This window comes from Haematobia irritans, chromosome 1, assembly GCF_050003625.1.
Source record: "Haematobia irritans isolate KBUSLIRL chromosome 1, ASM5000362v1, whole genome shotgun sequence".
Lineage (NCBI taxonomy): Eukaryota > Metazoa > Arthropoda > Insecta > Diptera > Muscidae > Haematobia > Haematobia irritans.
This window is the reverse complement of record NC_134397.1, coordinates 172,977,899-173,002,790: the sequence shown is the minus strand read 5'-3', so window position 1 is coordinate 173,002,790 and position 24,892 is coordinate 172,977,899. Positions and strand designations below refer to the sequence as shown.

General features: G+C 31.4%; 1 protein-coding gene across 2 annotated transcripts in view; it reads right to left on the bottom strand.

The window, feature by feature from the left end:
• Positions 1-1,164: 1,164 nt before the first annotated feature.
• ninaB (neither inactivation nor afterpotential B) overlaps positions 1,165-24,892 on the bottom strand; it is a 42,012-nt gene continuing 18,284 nt past the window's right edge. The window contains exons 1-6 of one of the 2 annotated variants that reach the window (XM_075292137.1): positions 14,192-14,712; positions 13,712-14,112; positions 13,539-13,646; positions 5,826-6,814; positions 5,700-5,761; positions 1,165-1,603 (exon numbers count right to left, since the gene is read on the bottom strand). In XM_075292137.1, the coding sequence (XP_075148252.1) occupies positions 1,328-1,603; positions 5,700-5,761; positions 5,826-6,814; positions 13,539-13,646; positions 13,712-14,112; positions 14,192-14,290 (1,935 nt within the window). In that variant the 5' untranslated portion in view covers positions 14,291-14,712 and the 3' untranslated portion in view covers positions 1,165-1,327. Of the gene's footprint in view, positions 1,604-5,699; positions 5,762-5,825; positions 6,815-13,538; positions 13,647-13,711; positions 14,113-14,191; positions 14,713-24,892 lie in introns of those variants that run through there. The other variant, XM_075292138.1, reaches the window with a different exon arrangement.

Genomic DNA, 24,892 nt, shown 5'->3' with positions numbered 1-24,892 from the left:
TGCGGCAATTTTGCTTATTTACGTAGCCATTCAACCAGAAATGAGCCTCATCGCTGAACAAAATTTGTCGATAAAAAAGCGGATTTTCTGCCACTGATTTTGGTAATAAAATTCAATGATTTGCAAGCGTTGCTCGTTAGTAAGTCTATTCATGATGAAATGTCAAAGCATACTGAGCATCTTTCTCTTTGACACCATGTCTGAAATCCCACGTGATCTGTCAAATACTAATGCATGAAAATCCTAACCTCAAAAGAATCACCCTTTAGAAACATTAAGTAAATGATCGAAAATATTGAACTATTAATTAAAAAAAGAATTGACACAATTAACGTTTTAATCAAACTCGGGAGACTAAGTAAGTTAAAAAACATGGTTTTTTGTAATGTTTAATTAAAAATTTATATGAAACAATCAAACTTAAAACACTAAATCAGTTAAAAAGTTATCGAAAATAGTTACGTTGTTAATTAATGAGTTTTGCAATCAACATCAATTAAATTTGTAATGAAATCAATTAAAAATTTAATTGAAATTTGCCAATGAAATCAAATATTTTTTTAATCAAGAATTTTTGTGTAACCAATTAAAACTGTGATTGATAATATAATGTTAGTGATTGAAGACATTTCAATTAACAAATTAATTGGATCAATTAATTTCGTGATTGAATCAGAAAATATTTTTTTTTCTGTATGTCTACGCATAAGGGTGATATTGGTCTCCACATAAAGATGATTCAGGGGTGTACTGCGGAAACATCATGTCGCAGTTCTGAGGGCAGCGTTCTTACAGTTTTAAGTTTTAAAATCACCCATATGTTTTCTCTGGGTAACGTCCCAGTCCAAAAACTACAGAAAATATGAAATGGGAATTTGGCGTACGTCATAGGTTAGCTGCTAGACTTACAAATGTTGCCATATTTTAAAGCAAAATTCACAAAAAATGTTAAAATCTAACATCAAGAAATGAAAATTTTTCCGATTTCTCTATGTTAATCGGTTTCCGTCTTATTGTTAGTAGTTTAAGGGACAAGTTGGGACCTAGCGCCGTCAATTTCTAATTTTCCATCTTCTTTAATGTGCAATACTCTTACTCAACCCGGATCATTCCGATACCATATTGAATCTAATCCTGCCCATATTTCAAGTAAGTGGAAAAAAGTTTTTAATAAATTTGACACAAATTTAGCTTTAATTTTATTTAGAAAAAATATTAAGATTAAGAAAATTTAATCAAGCATCAAAAAAGAATTCTGAAAAAATTAAAAAAAAGTCAAACTGATAAATCCCCTGTTTCTCTCTCTCCTCTCCTTCTATTTGCACGTTTACACAATATCTTTAGCATACCATCCATGTAAACATTTGGGTACAGGTCCATTTGTATGAAACACACATCGACCCAATTCATTCATAGTTTTAGCACATAAGACCAGTAGACCAACTTTATTTTCATTCAAACCTCCCCAGATCATGGAGGCTAGTATAACGCCATCATCTTCTTCGACTGCATTAGGAGAAGGAACAAAAATTGGTTCACTCGGGTAGCAATTTTCCTCGCACCACTTTAGGCAGGTTTTGTTATGAACATCGACTTTAATTAACTGCAAATTTAAGAAGAATATTTATTTAAAAAAAAATTGGTTCTCATTGTATGTTGAGAGCATTGAGTAAAATGATTCCATTAATGTCATATTGCATCAATTGTCTTAATACATTTTTACGTAGGTTAGGTTAGGTTAGGTTATGTGGCAGCCTGGTACAGGCTCACTTAGACTATTCAGTCCATTGTGATACCACATTGGTGAACTTCTCTCTTATCACTGAGTGCTGCCCGATTCCATGTTAAGCTCAATGACAAGGGACCTCCTTTTTATAGCCGAGTCCGAACGGCGTTCCACATTGCAGTGAAACCACTTAGAGAAGTTTTGAAACCCTCAGAAATGTCACCAGCATTACTGAGGTGGGATAATCCACCGCTGAAAAACTTTTTGGTGTTCGGTCGAAGCAGGAATCGAACCCTTGTGTATGCAAGGCGGGCATGCTAACCATTGCACCACGGTGGCTCCCTACATTTTTACGTAACAAAAGTGTGAATATGCGAGTATGAGTATTAAAACACAGTTGAAGGTCCTTTCAACAACGCGAATTCTTATTAACCACAGGTTGCACTATGCCGATCGGGAGCCAAAATATGATTTTTGGTTATGCAGAATACAAAATGTTATTTCTATAGAAAATTTTGTCAAAATTTTATTTCTATAGAAATAATTGTAAAAATGTTATTTCTATAGAAAATATTGTAAACATTTTATTTCTATAGAAAGTTTTTTCTCAATATTTTATTTCTATAGAAAATTTTCTGAAAATTTTATTTCTATAGAAATTTTGTCAAAAATTTACATCTATAGAAAATTTTCTGAAATTTTTATTTCTACATAAAATTTTGTCAAATTTTTATTTCTATAGAATTTTTTTTTCAAAATTTAATTTCTATACAAAATTTTGTAAAATTTTTATTTCTGTAGAAAACGTTGTCAACATTTTATTTCTATAGAAAATGTTGTCAACATTTTATTTCTATAAAAAAATTTGTCAAAATTTTACATCTATAGAAAATTTTTTGAAAATTTTATTTCTACATAAAATTTTGTCAAATTTTTATTTCTATAGAAATTTTTTCAAAATTTTACTCCTATAGAAATATTTTTCAAAATTTTACATCTATAGAAAATTTTGTCCAATTTTTATTTCTGTAGAAAACGTTGCCAATTTTCTGAAAATTTTATTTCTATAGAAAATTTTGTCAAAATTTTACATCTATAGAAAATTTTCTGAATTTTTAATTTCTACATAAAATTTTGTCAAATTTTTATTTCTATAGAATCTTTTTTTAAAAATTTAATTTCTATACAAAATTTTGTAAAATTTTTATTTCTGTAGAAAACGTTGTCAACATTTTATTTCTATAGAAAATTTTGACAAAATTTTACATCTATAGAAAATTTTCTGAAAATTTTATTTCAACATAAAATTTTGTCAAATTTTTATTTCTATAGAAATTTTTTCAAAATTTTACTTCTATAGAAAATTTTTTCAAAATTTTACATCTATGGAAAATTTTGTCCAATTTTTATTTCTGTAGAAAACGTTGTCAACATTTTATTTCTATAGAAAATTTTGTCAAAAATTTATCTCTATAGAAAATTTTATTAAAAATTTATTGTTATAAAAAATTATGTAAAAAATGTATTTCTATAGAAAATTTTGTCAACATTTTATTTCTATAGAAAATTTTGTCAAAATTTTATTTCTATCGAAAATTTTGTCAAAAGTTTATTTCTATAGAAAATTTTGTCAAAAGTTTATTTCTATAAAAAAAATTTTATTTTGTCAAAAATTTATTTCTATAGAAAATTTTATTAAAAATTTATTGTTATAGAAAAATTATGTAAAAAATTTATTTCTATACAAAATTTTGTAAAATTTTTATTTCTGTAGAAAACGTTGTCAACATTTTATTTCTATAGAAAATCTTGTCAAAATTTTATTTCTATAGAAAATTTTGTCAAAATTTTACATCTGTAGAAAATTTTCTGAAAATTTTATTTCTACATAAAATTTTGTCACATTTTTATTTCTATAGAAATTTTTTCAAAATTTTACTTCTATAGAAATTTTTTTCAAAATTTTACTTCTATAGAAAATTTTTTCAAAATTTTACTTCTATAGAAAAATTTTGTCCAATTTTTATTTCTGTAGAAAACCTTGGGAACATTTTATTTCTATAGAAAATTTTGTCAAAATTTTATTTCTATAGAAAATTTTGTCAGAAGTTTATTTCTATAGAAAATTTTGTCAAAATTTTATTTCTACAGAAACTTTTCTCAAAATTTTATTTGCATAGAAAATTTTTTCAAAATTTTATTCCTATAAAATATTTTGTCAAAATTGTATATCTATAGAAAATTTTGTCAAAATTTTATATCTATAGAAAATTTTGTCAAAATTTTATATCTATAGAAAATTTTCTGAAAATTTTATCTCTACAGAAAATTTTGCCAAATTTTTATTTCTATAGATTTTTTTTTTCAAAATGTAATATCTATAGAATTTTTTTCAAAGTTTTATTTCTATAGAAAATTTTGCCAAAATTTTATTTCTTTAAAAACTTTTTTCAAAATTTTATTTCTATAGAAAATTTTGTAAAAATTTTATTTCTATAGAAAATTTTGTAAAAATTTTATTTCTATAGAAAATTTTGTCAAAATTTTATTTCTATAGAAATTTTTCTCAAACTTCTATTCGCATAGAAAATTTTCTGAATATTTGATTTCTATAAAATATTTTGTCTATAGAAAATATTCTGAAAATTTTATTTCTACAGAAAATTTTGTCAAATTTTTATATCTATAGATTTTTTTTTTCAAAATTGTATGTCTATAGAAATTGTTTTCAAAATTTTATTTCTTTAGAAAATTTTGTCAAAATTTTATTTCTAAAGAAAACGTTGTAAACATTTTATTTCTGTAAAAAACGTTGTCAACATTTTATTTCTATAGAAAATTTTGTCAAAAATTTATTTCTATAGAAAACGTTGTCAACATTTTATTTCTATAGAACATTTTGTCAAAAATGTATTTCATTGTTGTTGTTTTTGATTTCAGCTTAAAACCATGCATTGACTAAACTACAAGTGTAGCTTAACCAACAGAGAAAAAGAATATTTGTCAAATTTATTTGGGCAAAGCCCAATTATCAGAATAAATTCAGGCAGTTAACTAAACCCAAAAGTAAACCACACTTGAACCTTCCGAAAAAAGGTTTTACATGATAGCAGTTGGCTGGGTTTATTTTGAGCGTGCTTTCTCTTTTTTTTTTCATTCGTTTTGTTTTGTTATTGTTGGTTTTTTCTTTAATCATTGTTGTTGTTTTTTTTTATTTCAGCTTAAAACCATGTATAGACTAAACTAACAGTGTAGCTTAACCAACAGAGGAAAAGAATGTTTGTCAAATATATTTGGGCAAAACCCTATAGACTGCAAGATGGTTAACTGCCTGAATTTATCCTGATAATTGGTTGATAGTTTTGCTGCAAGTAGAGGATGCTGATGAGGAATGTGGTAATTCCGAAACGTGCGTCCATCCAACCATCTTGCAGTCTATATGGCTTTGCCCAAATAAATTTGACGAACATTCTTTCCCTCTGTTGATTAAGCTACACTTGTAGTTTAGTCAATGCATGGTTTTAAGCTGAAATAAAAAAAAAACAACAGAAGGTTATTTCATTAGAAAATGTTATTTCTTTAGAAAATTTTATCAAATTTTTATTTCCAGAGAAAAATTTGTCAAAATTTTATATCGATAGAAAATTTTTTCAAAATTTTAGTTCTATAGAAAATTTTGTCAAAATTTTATTTCCATAGAAAATTTTGTCAAAATTTTATTTCTATAGAAAATTTTGTCAAAATTGTATTTCTTTACAAAATTTTGTCAAAATTTTATTTCTATAGAAAATTTTTTCAAAATTGTATTTCTATAGAAAATGATGCAATATGACATAAAGTTTTAGGCTAAAACAGACAATTCGTCTATAATACCTGAATGCAGTATATACAATATGGCATAAAGGGTATAAAGTATTATTGGTGAGTATATTATAAAAAAATAAAATTTAAGATAATCACTCTCATTACTTACGGTGCCAGGATTCTCAGCATCTACATCCGAACTAATAGCATAGAAATATTGATAATATTTTCCTGAAAAAGCGCCAGAGATTTATTCAGCAAAGTCTTCAATTAAATAGAAATCTGAAAAGTTTACCTAAATATTGCTCGTAGTTTATACGTGGTGTCTCACAGCCTATATCACACAGCAATTCTGGATGAACAAACGTTGGACCACCATCCAATTGATAGGCCTCAGCTTTTGTATTTGGCAAATTGACTAAATTGACAAATGCTTTGTATTGATCATTTTTTCCAGTAAAATTGAAATAATCCCTGGTGGGGGTATTCAATGACGATTCTATAAATGTTACATGCTCATATTCCGAATGGGATCTCTTCAATTTGGGTTGTTGCAAACGGGCACTTATAGCTGAGAGGGTTATTGATTTCATAAGGCGTTGCCGTCTACCCATATGGCTATCATTGGGAATTTTAGTTCTGCTTATAGTGGCATTTTTCAATGGCAATACAAATCGCAGAGGTCTTCCTCGAAAATTTTCAGCATAGTTGGGATTCGATTGCATATTGGCTATTGATTCCAAATACATGCTATTAATCATCTCAGGATTTTTATAACAACAAATATCAATAACCACATGATCCTGATGTTCATACTGATTGATAATGTGCAAATAGAAGAAGGTATTCGATTGAAATTTATGAGCCACTTGACCTGTTTTCCGATCGACCACATAAAAGTAGGTCGGTTTATCATCGAACCATTTCAGACAAGCCGATAGATTTTGATTGAAAATTTGAGCCTTAATCACCTCGGGCAGAGATACTGAGAGAGGTTGTTCCACTATGACAAAATAGTTATCGGTTATACCAAATGTGTGCATATATCCTGGATTTAATTTCCATCGACATGGTATTTGAGCTGTCACATAGGCATTCTCAAACATTGCCTCTCCATGGGGAAAGCATATAACTTGATAAACTGGTCCGGATTTGGTCGAAGCCATACCCAAATTGTAGACACTTCCATTTGGCATGACATGTGGATGCGAAGTGTGATTGACTACCCCAGTGTAGTCGGTCACGCAAATTCGTTCCTCCGTTGCCAATGTTCGGGGATTAATTCTGTGGGCGAGAAATGGTGTACCAAGAATAATAAAAACAAGTAAGTAAAGTAGAAAGTCGGGCGGGGCCGACTATATCATACCCTAAACCACCATTACAGAATTAGTAATCATAAGCATTTATGGGGTAACATATTGGTCTGGGAGATAAACCGCAGTTACATATTTAAGAAAATTAAGGGGTACATGTCTATGGGTGCTTTGCATAAGCGTAGGAAGGCCTCTGGGGAGGGGGCTTAGACCCCCCAGAAAAATTTTAGCCCCCCCCCAGAATTTGAAATCCTATTTACGATTTTCCATTTTTATAAAAAATAAACAAGCCCAGCCAAAAAAGCGTCGCCAAAAAAGTAATGAAAATGATCTTTTTGGATCCGGAAGTGGTGCAAAATTGGCGAAGAAGCGATGAATTTAACATGGGATTGTCATAGGACGGAAGTCCTCCATTCCAACAGCCGTTGCACTGAATTTGCATCACTTCTTTAGGTGTGATCCGAATTCAATGTTTTGAATGTATATTAAAAAATTCTGTTATATTTTGTCAAATAAATAATTTTTATAATTTTTAATTGATTCTAATGCTTGTCGGAACGTTTGACCTCAAATATTTTTAAAAATTCACAAGTTTTTCAGATTGGATTTAGAATTTTTTTTCGACAAAATTTAAATTATTTGTACCATTTTATGAATTCCTACTTCGTTTTTAAGGTATTTGAAACAAATAAGTTAAAATTTCCTATTAAAAGTATGAAAAACCAAATTATAAAAAATTGAATTTAAAGAACTTCCTGAGTAGTTAAAATAAAGAACATCATTGGGAGTACATCTTCTGGAAGTGCTTTTAAAGTTGTGCCTTTGAAAGAACTACCAAATTTTTTGCTGGGAAATGTGGGGAACTACTTTTAGTTGCTTTATTATAAATTAATTTTCGAGTTATTTTGATGTTTAATTTTTTTATTCATTTTTATGAAATAAAACATTAATTGAAATATAAATAAATGAAATATAAATTTTTAGCTAGGGGGGCTATAGCCCCCCCTAGGAAAATTGTCAAGCTACGCTAATGGTGCTTTGTGTCAATCTGACTATAGCTCATAGTCAATGTTGCCAGGGAAAATGTTCGGTTTACCCTACAAGGACAAAAAGAGTTCCCTACTTTCCCACACATTCCCAAACAATTTTCCCTACTATATTTTTCGTTAAATTTAAAAAATTTTACAAAACAAAAATGGTTCTAAGTACTTTATTATCTTAAAACATGAATATGCAACGTATATAACTTAGAATATAAATTTGGATTACCACCACGGATGCCACAGTTGGTAGCATTCTACCCAAATTAGTAACCTTTTTTGTTAAATCTCTATAAAAATAAATTTTTGGAAAAAGTTTCTATAAACAAATTTTTGTGAGAAATTTTTCTATAGAAATAAAATTTTGACAATAAATTCTATAGAAATAAAATTTTTAGAAAAAATTCCACAGAAATAAAATTTTAGGAAAATTTTTTATAGAAATAATATTTAAAAAAAAAATTCTATAGAAATACAATTTTGACAAAACGTTCTATAGAAATTTTGAGAAAAAATTCCACAGAAATAAAATTTTGAGAAAATTTTTTATAGAAATAATATTTTGAAAAAAAAAAATTCTATAGAAATACAATTTTGACAAAACGTTCTATAGAAATAAAATGTTGACAAAATTTTCTACAGGAATAAAGTTTACCACACATTATTAAAGATCAAGACTTGCCGCCTTCTAATTTCCTCCTCTAGATCCACCAAACTGTAAAAATTATTACAAATTACGTTGAGTGAAAATGTCCTACATTGTGGTCCTACGTCCCTACAAGACGCTAAATATTAGAAAAACCCTACATATAGGGAATTTCCCCTACTTCTAGCAACACTGGCTGTGTTGATATTGCACCTACGGAGTTAGTATGCCACTAATATTGAGCCCATTAATAAAAAAAAGAGAAAATCGTTAAATTAGTGTAGGTAATAAATCAAAATTTGTAAAAATCGAGCAATATTCTTATGTAAGAGCTACAAGTACGTATAAATACGATCGGCTAGTACATCAAAATTTGAAATTTGAGTAACATTGGTTAATAAATAAGAGTATTATGGCCAAATTTGGGAAAATAGAGCGATGCATATATATGGAAGCAATATCTAAATTTGAACCAAATTGCATAATATTTTGCAGGTTTGATTAATACCACAAAAGGTTACCTTGTGCAAGATTTGAGTAAGATCAGTTAAGAAATGAGGCCTGTATGGTCAAACATAAGGTTATTAGGGGCGAATTTTTCAAAATCGGGTGATACATATATGGGAGCTATATCTACATCTGAACCGATTTCGATGAAATTTTTCACATATAGTTAGTACTATAGAGGACTGAATCTAGCAAACTTTTAGTAAGATCGGTTGATAAATAAGGGTTTTATGGCCAAATTTGGGAAAATCGGGCGATACATATATATGGGAGCTATATCTAAATCTGAACCGATTTCGATGATTTTTTGCACATATAGTAAGTGCTATAGAAGACTACATTTAGCCAAATTTGGGTCAGATCGGTTGATAAATAAGGGTTTTGTGGCCAAATTTGGGAAAATCGGGCGATACATATATATGGGAGCTATTTCTAAATCTGAACCGATTTGGATGAAATTTTGCAGACTTGAAGGGCGATGGAAAAGATTACCTTTTGCCAAATTTGGTGACGATGCGTTTGCAAAAACGCGCAACGTGACCCCATTTGTCGAAATCGGGCGATACATATATATGGGAGCTATATCTAAATTTGATCCGATTTCTTCCAAATTCAATAGCGTTCGTCCTTGTGCCCAAAAAACTCCCTGTACCAAATTTCATCAAAATCGGACGGACGGACACCAAGCGCTAGATCGAGTCAGGAGGTGATTCTGAGTCGATCGGTATATATTTTATGGGGTCTAAAATCAATATTTCTGGTAGGCACATTTTTTGGCCGATCAAACTTATTATACTTATAGGGTATAAAAACATGTAAAAACGACAAAAGATAAAATAATTAGAAATGTTTGTATTTATTTACAAAAAATATCACCAAAATATTCCCAATTAAAAAGTTGACTGAATTTGAAAACTTTTCCAATTAAAAAATTAATTGCTACTATTAACCTTCTAATCAAACTAGAAACTTAAGTCAATTAAGTCTATGATTGAAATTTTTTAAATTTTCAATTAAAAAATTAATTGGTAGAATTAACTTTTTAATCACACTCGGAAGATTAACGGTCATTTTCATGTAGCTCCGTTTGGCTTTAACTTTCTGTTAACGGAAAGTAAATTGCAAATATCTTCTCTCCGGTTAACTTTAATTGAAAAATTTTTTGCAGTTAAGTTCCTAACTGGCATATGGAATATATAGACAAGATGACAGCTATGTCCATAATACGGTTTAAAAGTTCGTTAGTTAACGGAACACTAACGAAGCTTCGTGAAAATGGGGGAAAGACAGTTAAAAAATTATGGGATTTTTTTTAATTCTAAATTGAATTGATTGACTTTTGCAATCAACATTAATTAAATTTTTAATTGAATCAATTAAAAAATTAATTGAAATTTGCTAATGAAATCAATTAAATTTTTAATCAATCATTTTTTTTATGCTCAATTAAAACTATGATTGATACTATAATTTTCGTGATTGAAGACATTTCAATTAAAAAAAATTAATTGGATCAACTAATTTTGTGATTGAAACTGAAAAAAAAAATTGTGTGAAGTACGGCCGTATAGGCCGTAAGTTCGACCAGGACGAATCTTATGTACCCTTCACCATGGATTACGTAGAAACTTATAATAAAGACTGTCATCCACAATCGAATTACTTGGGTTATGGTAATACTCGCCGATGGCAAGGTACCTCACAACTCCTTAACATCGTATTCTAAATTGGGGTATAAATACGAATTAAAAACCTATATAAAAGGAATTTCGTGTTTTAATAAAATACTGTTTTCTGAAGGGAAAAAATACGGTGGAAGCAAAAACTTGGCTTGATAATGAGTTTCCGGACTCTGCCCCAGGGAAATCAACAATAATTTATTGGTATGCAAAATACAAGCGTGATGAAATGAGCACGGAGGACAGTGAACGCAGTGGGCGCCCGAAAGAGGTGGTTACCGACGAAAACATCAAAAAAATCCACAAAATGATTTTTAATGACCGTTGATCGAGATAGCAGAGGCCTTAAAGATATCAAAGGAACGTGTTGGTCATATCATTCATCAATATTTGGATATACGGAAGCTCTGTGCAAAATGGGTGCCGCGCGAGCTCACATTTGACCAAAAACAACAACGTGTTGATGATTCTGAGCGGTGTTTGCAGCTGTTAACTCGTAATACACCCGAATTTTTCCGTCGATATGTGACAATGGATGAAACATGGCTCCATCACTACACTCCTGAGTCCAATCGACAGTCGGCTGAGTGGACAGCGACCGGTGAACCGTCTCCGAAGCGTGGAAAGACTCAAAAGTCCGCTGGCAAAGTAATGGCCTCTGTTTTTTGGGATGTGCATGGAATAATTTTTATCGATTATCTTGAGAAGGGAAAAACCATCAACAGTGACTATTATATGGCGTTATTGGAGCGTTTGATCGCGGCAAAACGGCCCCATATGAAGAAGAAAAAAGTGTTGTTCCACCAAGACAACGCACCGTGCCACAAGTCATTGATAACGATGGCAAATCTTCATGAATTGGGCTTCGAATTGCTTCCCCACCCACCGTATTCTCCAGATCTGACCCCCAGCGATGATGACCCCCTGCAATGAAGAGGTGATCGCCGAAACTGAGGCCTATTTTGAGGCAAAACCGATGGAGTACTACCAAAATGGTATCAAAAAATTTGAAAGTCGTTATAATCGTTGTATCGCTCTTGAAGGAAACTATGTTGAATAATAAAATCGAATTTTGACAAAAAATTGTGTTTTTCTTTGTTGGACCGAGGACCTATCAGCCAACCTGTTAATACTATGGACCAATATGGACCCCTTATGGCATGGTTGTTAGCGACCATATACTAACACAAAGTATCAAATTACAGCCGAATCGGATAAAATTTGCGCCTCTTGCGCCACCAAGCTCTCGAGGTCAAGTCTGGGGATGGGTTTATATGGGGGCTATATATAATTATGGACCGATGTGGACCAGTTTTTGCATGGTTGTTAGAGACCATATACTAACATATCTTACAAAATTTTAACAGAAATCGGACGAATGTTGCTCCTCCAAGAGGCTCCGGAGGTCAAATCTGGGGATCGGTTTATATGGGCGCTGTATATAATTATGGATCAATTTGAGCATGAATGTTAGAGACTAAATACTAACATCACATACCAAATTTCAAACGGATCGGATGAAATTTGCTCCTCCTACACTGAAAAAAAGCATGCCCGATTCCAAAGATTTTGTCTTTACACCAAAAATTTTAGTATTGATTCCGAGCCAAAGAAGCGGAGAATACAAATAAGCTACCGTGGTGCAATGGTTACACGCAGAGAAGGAATATGATCACCTCAAACATGTTTCAAGAGCAAAATGTTATTTTTGTATGGTGACCATGTAACATGTTTGTCACTATAATGTTATTTTCTCGTCAAATATAACCTGCTTGCCGAAATCAGATACATGATTTCCGAGAAAATAGCATGGTTGCGAAAACCATGTAACATGGTCACCACCCAAAAATAAAATTTTGCTCTTAAAACATGTTTGAGGTGATCATATTCCTTCTCTGGGTGTAGCATGGCCGATTCCTGCTTCGACCGAACACCAAAAATTTTTTCAGCGGTGGATTATCCCACCTCAGTAATGTTGGTGACATTTCTGTGGGTTTCAAAGCTTCTCTAAGTGGTTTCACTGCAATGTGGAACGCCGTTCGGACTCGGCTATAAAAAGGAGGTCCCTTGTCATTGAGCTTAACATGGAATCGGCCAGCACTCATTGATAAGAGAGAAGTTCACCAATGTGGTATCACAATGGACTGAATAGTCTAAGTGAGCCTGATACATCGGGCTGCCACCTAACCTACCCTATCCTAAGGACACTTTTAAGACACAATTCTCTTTTATATTGGGGTTTTGTGTACTTGCTTCTAGGAAGCAAATTTTAATTTCTCGTTTTTTCAGCTTTTTTTCTTCATATGCTATCAAAGCCCTTTAAAAACGAGTTAACGATAACTTCATTTTCGAAATTCAGTCTCGACTTCCAGTAGAAATTATGCTATGTTTCAAGTAAAAAACGTCTTTAAAATAAAGTGTTGAAAACATATCCGATATTTGAACGAATTTTTGGTTTATAGTCTACATGCAAAAAGACAACAAATTTAAAGACAATTTCATTAATTTTAAAGAATTTTTCTGTATTATTAAAGTCAACTTGACCTTAACCCAAAAATTTCTTTCTTTCATGTTATGATACCCATTTTCAAGTCAAATTACTTAATTATAAGGACAATACGACTTCATTGAAAAGTTTATCGACTTTTGGACAAGGAAAAAAGTTTATATCAGAGAAATGCGTCTTCTATGCTAAGCAAAATTTGCATTCGTATTTTAAAGACATGAAATCTTTGACCTCACGACAATATTTTTTTCAGTGTAGAGGATCCGCAAACAAAATTGGGGATCGGTTTATATGGGGGCTAAAAATTAATTACTTACCTGTGTATTAAAGGTGCTTCTGTGAAGGTGTAAAATTCATCGCCAAAAGGATATATGGAGATCATGGTGTTGTCTGAACCATTTTCTGGATGAAATATAGCCGAAACTCTAAAAGTAAAATACAAATAGATATAGAAATTCATACCATATAAAATTTCGACATATATCCATACCTATCAAATATAGAATGACAGGGATCAGGCACAGCAGCCGTTCCAAATTCAGTGACCACAATACGTTGTGCAGTATTATTCTTCTTTAGAGTTTCAGTTTGTATAAAACGATTCTGATATGTGACATGACCATTGTGGATGGCAAAACGATGCAACAAAGCCGAACAATCGAATAAATGCTGAAAAGTCATATCACCGACTTTCCAATTTCCAGGGCCATTACGCAATAGGCTACCATTTAACCAGGTGGGTATGGTCCCTATGACATGACCTTCCAGAGGTTCAATGATTTCCTTAATACAGGATCTTAGCCACACACTTGAATCACATTGGGGATAACAACGGCCGGAGCCATCTATAACACGTGACTCTGGGTCATGATCTTTGGGATCATATTTTACCTAAAAGAAAGAAGAGAAAAACAAAACTCGATAAATCCTGTCGTAGAAAATGTTAATTGAAACACAAAAACACCAAAACCTTTATTCGTGGTTTTTCTTGAAATAGGACATAGGTGCTTCGCATTTTCAAGACCACAGTTGCAATAACCACTATCATGGAAACAACCAGAAAATCCATATTTTTCTTTAATTCTCTCTTATACTGGCCGGGCTCATGGAGACATGCTAGCCGTTGTATATTTCTGGTAAAACTATGGTGTTTTGTATTTCGCCTTCAGTTATGAATTCCTGCTGCCTTTAGTTTTTCCTTTTTTTGTTTTGTTTGCCAACCCCAAATGCCAAACGGCTTTTGGCCATGACCCCCGCTTGCTTACGTCCAAGTGTTGAAAACGCTATGAAATAAAAATTCCTTCCTTCGTAGTCTGTGTTTTAAATTTTTCTTCTGTTTCGTTGCGTATTTCTTAAACTCAAAGATTGTGGCTGAGTTTCCTTGGCGGCGTTCTTCTACTGTTTAGGTCTTTCGGCGACAATATTTGTGTTTATTGGTATTGACATTCTTCCGTGGATTAGTATAGATCCCATGCTTTTGTAAAATCGAACTAATACCCATGTAAGCCCTCCTTAGACCGTATTATCGCTGGCTAGTAGCCAGCAAATGAAAAACAAAAAACTGAGCACCACCCTAGAAAATGAAAACTAAAAAAAACTGAGCACCATCCAGCAACTAGTCACCCACCTCATGCCATTTCTATTCATTGACCCAAACAATTCAAATTTGTTTGAGGCATTGTCGCCTAGTCGTCTGGCTGTCGGGGAACTAGAGTAGTCAATTACCCTAAGGGGGGAAGTGAGAACACATAGGGAAATTTGTAATTTGCCGCAAGGCACCAGGAGATGGGAAACATTTTATTTTACCCCCCATGTACATTATTGGATATTAGGGTGCGCAGTTACTTTTTAGTTTATTTTTGTTTTATTCGTTAGCTTTCATAAAGTGAGGCAGAAGCGTTCTGCACCAAAAAAATATTTCCAAATAAAAAAATTATTGAAGCTGAAAATTTTGTAATTAAAAATTAGTTGATACAATTAAAGCCATTTTGTCAAACTTTTATTTCTATAGAAAATTTTGTCAAAATTTTATTTCTATAGAAAATTTTGTTAAAAATTTATTTCTATAAAAATTTTGTCAAACTGAATTATTTACGTATTTAATCGGCTTTTTTGTTTGATATATACCCCGTATGGACTAACTTACAATTGAGAAGACGGTGTTAAGAAGTTTTAAGATACCTTGCCATCGGCAAGTGTTACCGCAACCCAAGTAACTCGATTGTGGATGACAGTCTTTAGTAGAATTTTCTATGCAATCCATGGTGTAGCGCACCTAAGATTTTGTCAAAATTTTTTTTCTATAGAAAATTTTGTCAAAATGTTATTTCTATAGAAAATTTTGTCAAAATATTATTTCTACAGAAAATATTGTCAACATTTCATATATACAGAAATTATTGTCAATATTTTATTTCTTTAGAAAATTTTGTCAAAATTTTATTTCTAAAAATATTGTCAAATTTTTTTTTTCTATAGAAAATTTTTGCAAAATTTTATTTCTATAGAAAAAATTGTCGAAATTTTATTTCTACAGAAAATTTTGTGAACATGTTATTTCTATAGAAAATTTTATCAACATTTCATTTCTATAGAAAATTTTGTTAAAAATTTATTTCTATAAAAAATTTGTATAAAATTTTATTTCTATAGAAAATGTTGTCAAAATGTTATTTCTACAGAAAATTTTGACAAAATTTTATTTCTTTAAACAATTTTTTAAAAATTATATTTCTATAGAAAATTTTGTCAAAATTTTATTTCTATAGAAAATTTTGTCAAAATTTTATTTCTATAGAAAATTTGTCAAAATTTTATTTGTACAGAAAATTTTGGGAAAATTTTATTTCTATAGAAAATTTAGTCACAATTTTATATCTATGGAAAATTTTGTTAATTTATTTCTATAGAAAATTTGTCAAAACATTATTTCTACAGAAAATTTTATTTCTATAGAAAATTTTGTTAAAATTTTATTTCTATAGAAAATTTTGTCAAAATTTTATTTCTATAGAAAATTTTTCCCAAAATTTTATTTCTTTAGAAAATTTTGTCAAAATGTTATTTCTAAAAATGTTGTCAAAATTGTATTTCTATAGAAAATTTTGTCAAAATTTTATTTCTATAGAAAATTTGTCAAAATTTTGATTCTACAGAAAATGTTGGGAAAATTTTATTTCTATTTTATTTCTATGGAAAATTTTGTTAAAAATTTATTTCTATAAAAAATTTGTATAAAATTAATTTCTTTAGAAAATTTTGTCAAAATTTTATTTCTTTAGAAAATTTTCTCAAAAGTCAAGTAAGTCAATGATTGAAAACTTTTATTTTTTCTTGTTTTTAACTCGGAGTAAAACTTTGGCCTATGGGGCCATATGAGTGTAAATTGGGCGAAAGCTATATATGGGAGCTATATCTAAATCTAAACCGATATAAATCAAACTTGGCAAACACAGTTGGAATCGTAATTCTACTCTCTGTGCAAAATTTTACTCGAGGTAAAAGTATGGCCACTGTGGTCACATAAGTGCATATCGGGTGAAAGATATATATGAGAGCTATATCTAAATCTGAACCGATTTCGTCCAAAATCAATAGGGTTCTATTCTGAACCAAATACATGCTTGTACCAATTTTAAAATTGATTGAACTAAAACTGCGACGTAGACTTTGATCACAAAAATGTGTTCACAGACAGATGGACATGGCTAGATCGACTCAGAGACCCGCCCTGAGCATAATTGCCAAAGAAACTATGTATCTATCTCATCTCCTTCTGCGTGTTACAAACATATGCACTAACTTATAATACGCTGTTTCATAGTATGGCGCAGACTATAAAAAGTATAGAAAATATTTTGATTGTTTAATTAAAAATTTATTTGAAACAATAAATTATTTAATCATACTACGTTACTGAAATAGTTACATTTTTAATTAAAAAATAATTGAGTTTTGCTATCAACATCAATTATGTTTTTAATTGAATCTAACAAAAATTTGCTAATGAAATCAATTAATTGTATTTTGTAATGTCCAATTAAAACTGTGATTGATACTACCATTTCCGTGATTGAAGACAACATAATTGGATCCATTAATTTCATGATTGAATCAGAAACACATTGTTTCTGTGTGGTATTACTCTTGAAACTATGGAACTCTACCCAAAAATAATTTAATAATAATAGAGCTTATTGCCTGCACTGTTAGAAAAATATGTTTTTCATATGTTTCGATATAAACAAAATGTGTTTCGGGCACAATTTTTAAACACAATATATTTAAGTGCAAACATGTAATTTTCTCAAACTAACACTAAATGTTGGGAACACATATGTTAATATGTTAGAATATATTATGTTTGGGGCATGCATGTTTCATAAAAATTATATGTGTGAATGTAAACATATATAAATTTACAAATTTCGAGTAAACATATATATGTTGTGATATTTTATTCAGAGAGCGACAGAGAGAGAGAGAGATGGAGAGAGAGAGTATAGAGAAAGAAACAGAGATAAAAACCGGGAGGGTTGACGAAAGATGTCAAATTAACACAGCGAGAGAATCGAAAGAGAGCAATTTCTGTGAAACCGCTTATATGTTGTTTCGGAAACTGCTTTATGATAAGGCCAAAAATTTTATACGCTTAACTCTAAATATTATTTAATTTAAGTCTAAATATTATTAAATATTATTTAATTTGTGTATATTATAAAATTATTTATGTATGTTTATACTCGACCCCACGTTCTTCCTTCGTTAGAGTTTTTGAATTCCTTCCAAAATATCAAACTTTTATACCAAAACCAGTTTTTTATTACAAAATTGTTATTTTTGCAATAAAAAAATAATATTTTATCCAAAAGCTCAGTCCATTTCGTTTATATCAAGCACTGTTTCTGACTGTAAATCTTTAATAACCCACATTTCGAAGTTTCATTATAAAAATTTAATATAGTATAAATATAAATGTGTAAATTAAAAAAAAAAAAACAATTGGTGTTTGGTCGGAGCAGGGATTGAACCCACGACCCTTTGCATGTACGGCAGACATGCTAACCACTGCTCCACGTTGCCAACACATGTATGATTCTGTTAAATAATGTTATGTTTGCATGGGCTCGTGGGCGCTGCAAACTATGCTATATAAATGTAACTTATAACGATAATTGTCTTCTGGTGACTATAACAGCTACGTAGCTCAGTGGTAGTGTGTTGGCTTACAAACTGTGTGGTCCTCGGTTCGATTCTCCGTGCAGGCGAAAGGTAAAATTTAAAAAAATTATAAAATTGAATAATTTCTTCAACATTATTTGTATTACAGAAAAAGGTGCCAAGAACTAAAAAATTTCGTGGAAGTGAAAATTATGTTAGGGAATGAGCACAATCTTCTTTGGGGAAAATTCTTCCAAGCATATAATATTTTTGGCTCAAAATGCTTCCAAAAATAGAATATGTTCACATAAAACAAACATATTAATGTTTCGGCAGTATCCAATAATATATGTGCTTCCTGCAAAATATGTTTGGAACATATGTTAGAGAGGCGATTTTTTTTGAGGGTGTGGCATAAGCAAACGCCGTGCTCATCACGCTGACAGATTTCTCAGCTAAATCACGCATCTTCAATCGGTGGTAACTTTATGGTCCGTACAGTGTATCTGATATGTAGTGCAACACCACGCAGAACAGAAATATAATCACCTCAAACATGGACAATATTGTTTTTGGACGGAGAACATATAACATATTTTGTCGCAACCATCTTATTTTCTTGGAAATGATATATCTGATTTAGGCAAGCATAATAATGTTTTGTGAGATTTGACCATATTCGTGACAATGACCATATTCGTGAATGTAAAGTTTTCTATTTTTTTCAAATGCAAAAAATATGTAAAATATAATACATTTTTAGAATCAGTTTAGAATTGTTCGAATTGATTACCTATGGCACGAATTATGGCCTTCAAACGGCCCATTCCCCACGAAGCGCCGAAAATGATCGACACTTTGCTATTTTTGTACTATACTCCCCCAAATGGCCTTGAGATCCAGAGATTTTGGATGCCATTGTGCGGTAGAAATGAAGTGAGGAACGTGTTTTCTAAGTCATTAAATTGATGTGTGCTGAGTTCTGTTGGAATGTCCATGATCTGTGGATCAGGGCTTAGGTAGGTTATGTATAGTAGCAGTCCGATAATTCATGCTCACTTCGAGTATTCAGTCCATTGTGATACCACAGTGGTGAACTTCTCTCTTATCACTGAGTGCTGCCCTAATCTATGTTAAGCTCAATGACAAGCGACTTCCTTTTTATAGCCGAGTCCGAACGGCGTTCCACATTGCAGTGAAACCACTTAGAGGAGTTTTGAATATGAGCCTCATATTTTTTTCTCTTGGATAAGGTAAACCCTAATATACAGGAATAGTATAGAAGACAAGAACAAACATCTGTTGACATTCACAAACAAGCGTGGAACTTTTTGTAGCGAAACAAATATCAGTATTTTTTTTTTTTCAATTAACTTACGTGTACTTTTTTTTGTATGTGTAACTTTTATGTCCATCTACAAATGCTATAATTTGGCACGTGATACCTTAATAATACATACATATTTGACGCACATTCAAATATGTGTGTGTATTAGGGAGGATTCCCCTTTTGTAACTTAAAATTCGATGTACTCAAATACAGTGCAATTCAACACAAGTGCAACCACTTTGCCTATTGAAAATAAACCGTAATTATAATGAAAATAAAAATATTAAATCCAAGGCTTTAATTTATCAAAATTAAACTAGTACACTAATAGAAAAAGTTTCGTTATATTAACGAAATGTGTCGTTAAAAGTCAGCCAATGAAACAAATTCGTTAATAGAACGAATTTTTTCGTTAATATAACGAATTTTCTGCCAATCAACGTAACGTTTCGTACTATTAACGAATATTTTCATTGTATTAATGAAAATGTTTCGTTATATCAATGAAAATTTTTCGTTGGCTGACTTTTAATGAAATTTTCTTTGTGTGTACTGTCAATTATAAGATATAAAATATTTTTGTACTAGCATTCCGTAAATACCAAATTAATAAATAAAATTGTTTGTACTGTGCAAACATATTATGTTTCACCCTAAGCATATCTTTGTTTAAGGCCCCAAATAATTAATTCCAATTTCTAAACATTTGTTTTTTTTTCAGCAAAGTGTCTTACGTATAATTATGTTTGTAATTTATTTGAATTAAAACCCCAAAGTCGTATCTTTATTTAACATTTTTATTTTTCGAGTCCACTAACGAAGTACAAAACGCGAACCCGTCGAATTTTCAATAAAAGCAATCATAGGTAGACTTTTCAAACACACATTTTATAAATCCGAGAAATCGAAAAGTGTTCTTTTCCTTTTTTTGAAAAGTTTAAAAATCTATTACTATAACAATATGGCCCGGTGGATAGTGCGTTGGTAAAACGAATAGTCGGTGTTTCGAATCATCGTCCGGGCAAAAAGTGAAATTAAAAATTAATTTATAAAATTTGAGATTTGGTTCTAAAGGGTGATACGGTCAAAATTTGGTCAATATAAACTTGACGTATTTCTTTCAATTTTGCATTTAAAAAACCTGAACACCCCTCATTTTGAAGGTGTGTGTGTAGAATGTTGCTCCTATTTTGATTTTGGAATTCACTCTTCAGTTGTCAAAATGCCGTCCACGCAAGAAGAGCAACGTATCAAAATTTTGCTCGCGCATCGCGAAAATCCGAGCTACTCGCACGCAAAGCTGGCAAAATCGCTAAAAGTTGCCAAATCAACCGTTACAAATGTAATTAAAGTGTTTGGGGAACGTTTGTCGACAGCCAGGAAGTCTGGATCGGGGGGAAATCGAAAACCGGAAGCCGCTGAGACGACAAAGAGAGTTGCCGGTAGTTTCAAGCGAAACCCTAACCTCTCTCTCCGAGATGCCGCAAATAAGCTGGTTGTTTCGTCTACAACCGTGCATCGAGCCAAAAAACGAGCCGGACTATCGACTTACAAGAAGGTAGTGACTCCAAATCGCGATGATAAACAAAATACGACGGCCAAAGCGCGATCCCGGAGGCTGTACACGACGATGCTGACGAAGTTTGACTGCGTGGTAATGGACGACGAAACCTACGTCAAAGCCGACTACAAGGAGTTTTATACGGCAAAAGGAAGGGGAAAGGTAGCAGATATTTTCAAGCACATAAAACTGTCAAAGTTCGCAAAGAAATATCTGGTTTGGCAAGCCATCTGTACCTGTGGCTTGAAAAGGAAGGAGAAAGGTACCTGTGGCTTGAAAAGCAGCATTTTTATAGCTTCCGGGACTGTCAACCAAGCAATTTGCGTGAAAGAGTGTTTGAATAAACGTCTGCTGCCTTTCCTGAAGAAACACGGTTGTTCCGTACTGTTTTGGTCGGATTTGTCATCATGCCATTACGGTAAAAAGGCCATGGAGTGGTACGCCGTCAACAACGTGCAGGTGGTTCCCAAGGACAAGAACCCTCCCAACACGCCAGAGCTCCGCCCAATTGAGAACTACTGGGCTATTGTCAAGCGGAACCTAAAGGAGACCAAAAAACTGCTAAGGACGAGCAGCAGTTCAAGGCAAACTGGCTTTCTGCGGCGAGAAGGTGGCTGTACAAAATCTGATGGCAGATGCCAAGCGTGAGGCCCGGCAATTCGGATTTGGAAAAGCGAAAGCCTAACTGAATATTTTTCCTGAATTTTATACTAATTGAATATTGTTTGGGAGAATTTTTTTAAGCATATAATATTTTTGGGTGCAAAATGCTTCCAAACATAGTATATGTTCACAAAATAACATATTATTTTTTGGAAGACAACATTATTGAATTTGGATGCAAAAATACAAAATGTTTGGAACTTAGACTACCCAAACATATATTGTTTAGACCAATATGCTTTCAAACATATTATATATTGGAAGAGATCAAACATATAAATGTTTGGGCAATACCCAAAAATGTATATGCTTGAAGCAAAATATGTTTGGGAGTATATGTTACAGAAGCGATTTTTTATGAGGGTGTGGTGAAGGGTATACAAATATAAAATCAATAAAAAAAGTTAAAAAATACAAACAAAAATTAAAAAATACTACAAATAAAAAAATTAAATTTCATCTACGCTGCGATTTGAACCTGTGCCGTTTGACTTTTTCACTTCCATGGAAGTTCTTTTGAGATGGCTTGCAATTGACGACAATTTTTCATTTTTGTTGATTTTTAACGGAATACATATATTTATTCATGAATATATGGCGAAAATAGCAAAATAATAACTATGTATAACAAAAAAAATATAAAACTATTTGATAAAAAAAATTGTCGCTGTTGACATTTGATCCAGCGTTCTTTATTTTTTCTTTCATATTAATTTGAAGAACATCTCAGGAAGTAGTTAGAATGTCATGTCGTGGTGTCATATTAGGTTCATATCACAAACATTTGTATACACCCTCATAAAAAATCGCTTCTGTAACATATACTCCCAAACATATTTTGCTTCAAGCATATACATTTTTGGCTATTGCCTAAACATTTATATGTTTGATCTCTTCCAATATATAATATGTTTGAAAGCATATTGGTCTAAACAATATATGTTTGGGTAGTCTAAGTTCCAAACATTTTGTATTTTTGCATCCAAATTCAATAATGTTGTCTTCCAAAAAACAATATGTTATTTTGTGAACATATAATATGTTTGGAAGCATTTTGCACCCAAAAATATTATATGCTTAAAAAAATTCTCCCAAACAATATTGTGCTCAAAATTTTATTTATTTATTTATATATTTACAATCATAATGAATTATGAAAATAAACAGGTAATATAGGTGCTAACAACATAGGTTTTCGACCTGAATGCTCAAAATTTTGTTTCTGCCTAATTGTATATTCCCCCACATCTTTCTCACTTCCACGACATTTTTTAGTTCTTAGCACCTTTTTCTGTAATACAAACATTGTAGAAGAAATTATTCAACATTGTAGAAGAAATTATTCAAATTATTCAATATTTTTTTATTTTAATTTTACCTTTTGCGGGCGGGGATTCGAACAGCGGACCACACAGTTTGTAAGGATCAAAGAAGTAGCTGATCAATTGCCCAAGGAAAAATAAAATGTAAATTTTGTAATAACAAGCAACAACCACCAACTTAATTCAATATCGCTCCCTGTTAAATAGCGCTCCAAGCTACTAAACACATATATGTTTATAGATTATTTCTAAATTAATATATGTTTGCATCCAAGCATATTATATTTACAAAAATTTTATGTCCCAAACATAATATGTTCTAACATATTAACATATATGCCCCAAACATGTTATGCTAGTTTATGAACATTATATGCTTGCACTCAAAAATATTGTGTTTAAAAATTTGTGTTCCAAACATATAATGTTTATAGCCAAACATATGAAAAACAGTCTTTTTCATCCGTGTAGGCGTTTTGATGCATAGTGTTCAATGGCGTTTATGGCTAAAGCGTCGTGTTATGGGGCCAACAGACCCAGGTTCAACCCCCGATGGAAGCGAAGAAGTTTTTAAATTTGTAAAAATTAGTTAATAAGAAAATAAAAAGTGCAAAAAAAATTCTGATAAATATAAAAAGTAAAATTGTTCTTTTACTTTTTTTAAATTTCTTCATTCAAATGAACTTCCAAGGCACAACTTCTAAAGCAATGCAAAATAACCAAAAATGAAGTACTTCCGTCCTATGACAGGCTCATGTAAAATTCATTGGAGATGATTCAAGTTTGCACTACTTCCGGATCACAAATTGGGGATCCAAACTACTTTTTTTGGAAGCTCTTGTTTTACTGGGATGCTTTGAATTAGCCTATAGCCTACTTTCATATGCATGAAGACATTTTATGGATTTTTTGTGAACTACCCCAATTTCTACACTAACAAATACAATGGTCTATTTCCCAGCAACAAACACCACTCATACACTCCCATTGGAGAAATACTTTCAAGGTTAATTTTACTTGTTGTGGATACTCAAAGTTCCGCCTCATTAAAGGTTAAGGTCGGTCTATGAACTCTTAGATCTATCCATTGTAAATAAAACAACAAGGAACTGTGGTGCTTAGTTTGACAAACGCCGAAACTTATATATACTCTACAAATCGATATGAATTCAAAAGCAAGCACCATAGAAATTAAAGATCGAATTGAGAATTTGAACATCGAAAACATTTTGAAGACAAAATATTCGGAGATTGGTTTAAAGGTAACCGAACTTTATACATGAATTTTTGTTTTACATCTCGAAATATATAAATTTCAAATATTGCGGGCTGTAACTTCACTGAAAGAATAATGACACACGAATTTAATGTCGATTTTCGGTTTCAAAAATTATAATCCTAAATTTAATGAAACAAAGTTAAAAAAGTTTTTTAATTAAATTTTATTCTTTTTTATACCCTCCACCAATTTCACTTAGAGAACAAATTTCATCCGGTCCGGTTGAAATTTGGTACGTGATGTTAGTATATGGTCTCTAACAACCACAAAGAAATTTATCCATATCGGTCTATAATTATATATAGCCCCCATATAAACCGATCCCCAGATTTGACCAGAGGAGCCTCTTGGAGTAG